At 46.0% G+C, this 6,529-nt stretch overlaps 1 protein-coding gene across 1 annotated transcript; it reads left to right on the top strand.

Moving 5' to 3' along the window:
• Positions 1–221: 221 nt before the first annotated feature.
• On the top strand, positions 222–1,655 carry HOXC5 (homeobox C5). The gene is made up of 2 exons (XM_054807336.1): positions 222–678; positions 1,441–1,655. Exons 1-2 carry the CDS (start codon positions 222–224, stop codon positions 1,653–1,655), a joined length of 672 nt encoding a protein of 223 aa, XP_054663311.1.
• Positions 1,656–6,529: the final 4,874 nt, after the last annotated feature.

The following is a 6,529-nucleotide window of genomic DNA, read 5'->3' as shown; positions in this document are numbered from 1 at the left end:
ATCAAAGCGGTTGCAAAAAAAAAAAAAAAAAAGAAAGAAAAGAAAAAAAAGGGGGAAAAAAAAAGGGGGGGAATAAAAAAAAAGAAGGAAAAAAAAGAAAGGAGGAAAAAAAAGAAGAAAAAAGAAGAAAAAAAGAGGGAAAAAAGGAAAAAGAATCCCCCTCCCCAAATTTTCTTTTTCCCCCCCTTTCTTAATTTTTTTTTTCCTTCCCCTTCTCCGCCATGAGTTCTTACGTCGCCAATTCGTTTTATAAGCAAAGTCCCCCCGTTCCTGCCTATGCCATGCAAAGTTATGGAAATTATGGAAGTGTGCCTGAGGTTCAGTCACCCAGGTACCGCTACAGTGGCTTGGATCTAAGCATCACACTCCCCTCCTCCGGGGCTACCAACTCCCTGAGCGGCTTGGACATGTCTGCAACCCCCCGAGCTAACCCCGAGCGACCTTCCTGCACGGTCATGGGTTCTTCAGGGCATCCTTTAGCCAGAGACGAGCAAGCATCCCTAAATCCCGGGATTTACAGTCAGAAGAGTGCTAACACGACGCTGGAAGAGAGATCTAAGAGCTCGGGTGAAATCAAAGCTGAGCCCGTGCAAACAGCACAACAAGGAGGACCACAACTGCAGCAGCAACAACCTCCACAAATTTACCCCTGGATGACCAAACTACACATGAGCCATGGTAAAACTTTCACTTCTTGATTTTTGTTTCACAGGATTTTTTTTCTTTTTTTCTTTTTTTTTTTTTTTTTGCCTTGGGTTTTTATAGGCCATACGGGGCAAATAATAAAAAACCTGAGGTCGTAAATTTTACGACTAAGGCATCAATTGCTCGTAAAACTGTCCACTAAAAGGCTTAGAGGCTATATACGCCCAAATTTATGACAGCATAATTGGATCATAGAAACAAAACGTGTATAAAAGGCAATATTCCATTTTTTTGGGAAGGGGGGGTTAAAAATAACTTGAAATACACATGTTCTTTGAGGATGAGCTTTAAAAAAAAAAAGCCACCAGAAGCGAAGGTGGAGGGAAAGCGTGGAGAGATTTTCCCTCTCCACCTTTCCAGGGCTGAGAAGGGGGGGAAAAAAAGAGACAAGATCCCCAAGAAAAGATATTTTCCTCCTTTGTACACTTCCTTATTGTCCGAGAGGAAACAGGTTCACTTCTGGCTCATCTACATGCGTTTGATCTGGGCTTTAGAAAGGAAGGGGGGGACTTGGGGGGCTGAAGGTGTTGGGAAATGAAAGATTTCAGGCTACTTCACTCCCTGCGTGCCCACAGTCCCAGCAAACTTCTGTATATTCTAGATTTGTAACCGGGTTTTAGCATTTTAAAAAAAAAATTAATAAAAAAATTTAAAATCCATCCAGAATTGCTTTGGCTTTTCATGCAGTGTCTTCCCTTTTTAATTTTATTTTATTTTTTTTTTTCCCCCCCCCAGAAACGGATGGTAAACGCTCCCGAACCAGCTACACCCGCTACCAAACTCTGGAACTAGAGAAAGAATTTCATTTTAACAGATACCTGACCCGGCGGAGGCGCATTGAGATCGCCAACAACCTCTGCCTGAACGAGAGACAAATCAAAATCTGGTTTCAAAACCGGAGGATGAAGTGGAAGAAAGATTCCAAGTTGAAAAGCAAAGAGGCTCTTTAGGTGGGATTGCAAGAGATGGGGGGGGAGGAAATCCCCTGCTTGGTTTGGGGTTTTTATTTTTTGGTTGGGTGGTTTTGGGTTTTTTTTTCTTTTCCATCACTTCTGGTGGAAGCTACCTTGAGGAAACTTTGATTTTTGGGGTGGGGAGGGAGGGAGCTGCTGGATGGACTCTGGTCCGTACCCTCACAAATCCCTCAGACAAAGGAGATCTCTTATTAGTATGCAAAAAAAAAAAAAATCAACCCCGCTGTTAGCTTCATGCAAAAATTTAGTGTATCGCTCTTTAGGTTGTTACTAAGTGTCCTAACCTGTGCGCTCTTTTGGGGGAAAAATTTGCCAGATTAAAAAAAAAAAAAAGGAAACAACACCAGAAAGGCTTAAAAAAAAAATCCGCAGGGTGGCTGGGTCGTGTCCTATCAGCTCTAAAAATCGCAATATTCATAGGAAAAATGCAAAAAAAAGAGCTGGCGAAGAAGGAAAAAAAGGAAAATAAGGGGGAAATAACCCCCAAAGCCAGTAAGTTTTGTGAAGTCCCAGCCTCGCTCTCTGCTCGCCCTGATGGGAGAAGGAAATTACTGATCTGCTTTGCTGGGAATTGCCCAGGAAAGATGCTCTGGCACCTCCGCTTTGGCTCTCTCAAGTCGGAAAAAAAAAAAAAAAAATATATATATATATATATATTACCCCTCGTTGAGACTCGGAAACCCCTAAAATCTACTTATACAATCCCGGAGAGGAGCCGGGGGGGTCCCCTGGTGTGTGTTTGCGTGTTTCGTTGGGACTCGGATGGCATCATTTTATTATTATTTGCATATAAAAGAAATGAATAGACTTGTGGGGAACACCGTTTTGCGCGGCTCCTCCGAAATCTCCGGGCAGGAAAGTGTAGCATGGGAGGTGGGGGAGGGAGAAATAGCCTCTGGTCTTAATATTATTGTGTATTTATTTGTTGCGTAATTAATGTAGATTTGCTAAATGCTAAGATATATATTAAAAAAAAAAAAAGTCAAGGCAAACCCCAATTTGTACATCTCTGTCTAAATTCAGTCCGTTGCAGTAACTTCTTTTATTTTTTTTTCCCGCCAATGATGTACTCGGTATATTTATTAGTTGTCGTTTCGTCTGCGAAAGGGCGATGAAACTTCTATTTTGTCATATGGAATAAACAGTAAATAATCCAAAAGTTGGCGCGCCGGGCAGATATTTCTGTGCTCCTTCCCCGCCTTGGAGCAGCTTTCTGCTCCTCTGTTACTTTGGCAAAGTATTGATTTTGCAAATATTAGCATTTATTTTAAAATAGCAGATTTCAGGAGGGATGAAGGGATGCTTTAGCTTAGAGTATCCTTCTCCCCCTCCCTGGAAGAGGTACGTGCTGCTTTTCCTATTTCCCAGAGCATGGGGAAAGGGGAAAAAAGAGGTTTTTTAATTTAGTGAGTAAGTGCTGGCTGGGCCCTGAGGAAGGTGAACTGCTCCCTGTCCCAGCTCGGACTTTTTTATCTTTATTTCTCTCAGGCTTTTCATTCCAGACTGGTGTCCTCGCCTGGCAGATGGCATTTTAATAGGAATATCGAATTAAAATTACCTTCTCTCTCTGTCTCTCTCCTCCCCCCCGCCCCTTCTTCTCTCCCTAATGTATAGTCGGGATTAAATGATTTTGCCCCAAAATCTCGCAGCCGCTGCCTCTTGCCGCAGGTTGGGCAGCACCTGGATGCGGGAAGGAGGTCCCAGTGCCTGACTGGAGGTGACTGGGATGGGGATTTGGGGGGGAAGGGAGGGCTGTCTGGGCAGGTGGGGGGCTCCAGGCCCTGCTGTACCCCCCCCCCCCAAGGGGAGCAGCCCCCAGGGAGGCTGCGTGGGAAAGGGGGGCCGCCCCCCCTTCTTGGCTTTTAAATATATGTATATATATTGCCTTTTAAAAAATATATTTATATATATTATTTTCTGTCTCTGCGAAGGTGGAGGGGCCTAATGCAGAACACATGGGCTCTGCCTCTGGGGTGGAAACACGCCTTCCATAGGGTGTCCATACATCCCGGAGGCTAACACTTCGGTCCATATGGACTTCTATATACCTACAGCCATATGGCATAGGCGCGGGGCTGAGAAAAAACTTCGTGGCGGGTCTATACGTGCCTCCCCACGTGCTTTCCACCCACGGAGACGTAAGATGGGTGCAAACCTCCCCCCCCCCCCCCGCTTCCCAAACCCACTCGTGCACCGCCGAGAGGTGCGTGCACAACGTCTATACGTGTGCCGGCATATTTGCATAGAGCTCAACCTATATTTTCCCAGGCAGATGGCTCCGCTGTGCACCCAGACACGCACACGCAGGGTGACTCCTCCTGTGTCTTGCCAGCTATTTACAGGCGAAAACAAATGCTGGGAGAAGCCAATAAGCTCCATAAAACTTTATAGGATTTCCTTTACACATGGGAAACAACGGAACAATTTCCTGAACCTGCAAAACAAAAGTTTCCTCCAGCAGCGGCTCTGGCTGCCTTTAGGGGTACAATTAGCACAGCGTGCTCAAATGGGGCATCTCCTCATCTCCGAGGGCTTTTATTTGAATTCTTATTATTTTATTTGATGGTTGTTATTCGTGGATGTTGGGTTCTGGTTATTTGGCGGGTTGCGAGCTGCAGAGATATTTAATTTTACTGTCGTTTAACAGTCAGTGGATAAATTTTTTTTTTTTTTTTTTTTCCGCTTCTCCCGTCTCGACTGTCATTTTCCCGTCGGTTTGGAGTGAAATACTGCAGAGCCAAGCCAGGCTCGCCTCGCACATTTATTTGCTGCCTATATGAGTGGCTCCCCCACTCTTGGGGCCTGGGGTGATTTCAGGGAGGCTGAGAGGGCTCGGTAGCGATTCAGATAATCTCCTTTTTCTTTTTCTTTTCCCTTTTTTTTTTTTTTTTTTACCCTCCCCGGTTTTTATTTTTTCCCCATGCTGTGTAAATCTATTGACTGGTTGTTCAGGCACAAAACCCTCTTGGCGTGTACTGGTAATTGCTCGTTATTCCGTTCAATTTTCTCTTAAGCAATGTCTTCCCCTCACTCTCATCGGTATTATTGCAGCGTCTCTGGGTTATTATTTTTTATTCTGATTACATTTCGCACTCTAACAACACCTTTTTCCTCTCCTTTTTAACCGGGAAGCTGTCAAAGCAGCTTAAGTTTGTCAAGCAAGGGTTAACCAGCTCCTAGACCACGCGTGTTTTATCTGCGAGAGCAGGGGAGGAAAAAACACCCCAAAACACCCCCAAAAAAACCACTTTAAATTTCAAACTTTCGCATTTCCACCCTGCGGAGCGGAGTGCGGCAACTTATGATTAATTATTGGCTTCTCCTGCCCCGGGAAGGGGGGGAGAGGGGGGTCGGGGGGGGGGCTCTCTGCACCCCTCATCCCCCTTTTCTTTAAGGGGCATTTTTCTGGGGACTGGTGGGTGTTTGGTGGATGTTGTTTGGTGCTGTCTGGAAGAGATTTGCCTTTTTATTTCCCCTCTCGGCTGCTCAATCCCTTCCCAAAGACTCAAGAAGGAAATAGAAAAGGACTTACCTTGCCCCGTCATCCGTGTCAACCCCGTGAGAACTTAAAATGGCCCAAAAACAACAAACAAACCAAAGTTCCAATTTTTTTTTTTTTATATATATATAAAAATCCAGGACTTGTTTTGTTTTTTTAAAAAAACAAAGCTCTTTTAGTTTCACCGAGAACATGAGAACATTAGCAGAAATACTCATGGCTTCTATGTGAATTTAGTAGTTTAAAACTTTTGAAGGTTATTTATGTGGATGGCCCTAAGCAAAAGCCCTGAATGGCTCTCAGGGAGCACGTGATGTCATTAAACTAAGTTTTATGGTTTGGGGGAGCTGACAAACCCACAATATATTTACATCATATATAATCTTAACTGTCCACCATCGCAGCTGCTAGAGCTGTTTAATGCTGGGACAGTGGGACAAGGCGCTTAGTGCGGAGCGCGGCGGCTGCGGGGCTCCTGGAGCAGCATCTCCCCGGCCACCCCAGTAAGTTTTTCTTCTTCTTCTTCCTAAATATATTCTTCTTCTTCTTCTTCTTTTTTTTTTTCTTTCAAAAAAAAAAAAAGTATTTTAGTTATCGAAAATTTTTCACATCTCTAGGAATTGCGAAACGTTTTGTAAATTGCCTTCCTTGCGTGGGAAAGGGGGTGGGGGGTGGGTTTTTTTTTGGGGGGGGGGCGGGTTAGAGCTGGAATGTGAGTTTTGTAAAGGGGAGAGCTGCAGGCAAGGATCTTATCTGGCAGGAATCTCAGCTTCCCCCCCTCCTCCTCCTCCTCCCCGCATCCCCAGGGCTGCTGGAGAGGAGATAAGGCCAAAGAAGGTCTATATATTACTGGTTCGGCAGGCAGACACCCCCCCTTCGCCATCAGCCCCCCCCCCCACGGTACAGCCTGAAGGCAGACTGTGCGCATCCCTAAAGTTTCAACCCCATCCCTGAGTTTGAGGGGGCCGGGGGGGGCGGGATTTATTTGTGTTTAGGGGGAGAGTTGGGCTTTGCAAAGAGAGGAGGGGAAAGGGAAAGATATTAAAAAAAAAAAAAAAGGAAGGAGAAAAAAAAAAAGGGGGAAAAATTATAAGTAGTGCCAAGGAGCGTGGAGGAAGCTGCCGCGCTGGGAGGGGCATGCGCGGGGCGTGGGGGGGGCGGGCGGGACCGGTGCAGGTGTGCGGAGGGAGGGTCGCTCCATGCGCGGCCCCACGGCACCCGTGGGAGAGGCCCACGCAGGGGGGGAAGATGCTCTGTGAAGAGGGTGGACACACCACCCCCACCTGCCCCATTGCCTCACAGGGGGTGTTTGGTGAAGCGGGGGTTGTCACGCGTGGGGGGGGTCATGCGT

The sequence above is a fragment of the Grus americana genome, chromosome 31 (assembly GCF_028858705.1).
Source record: "Grus americana isolate bGruAme1 chromosome 31, bGruAme1.mat, whole genome shotgun sequence".
NCBI classification, from domain to species: domain Eukaryota; kingdom Metazoa; phylum Chordata; class Aves; order Gruiformes; family Gruidae; genus Grus; species Grus americana.
This window is presented reverse-complemented; position numbering and strand designations above follow the sequence as displayed.

Coding starts and splice junctions, on each gene's coding strand:
- HOXC5 (XM_054807336.1), top strand. CDS start 222: ATGAGTTCTTACGTCGCCAATTCGTTTTATAAGCAAAGTCCCCCCGTT. Junction 679..1,440: donor CAAACTACACATGAGCCATG/GTAAAACTTTCA, acceptor TCCCCCCCCCAG/AAACGGATGGTAAACGCTCC.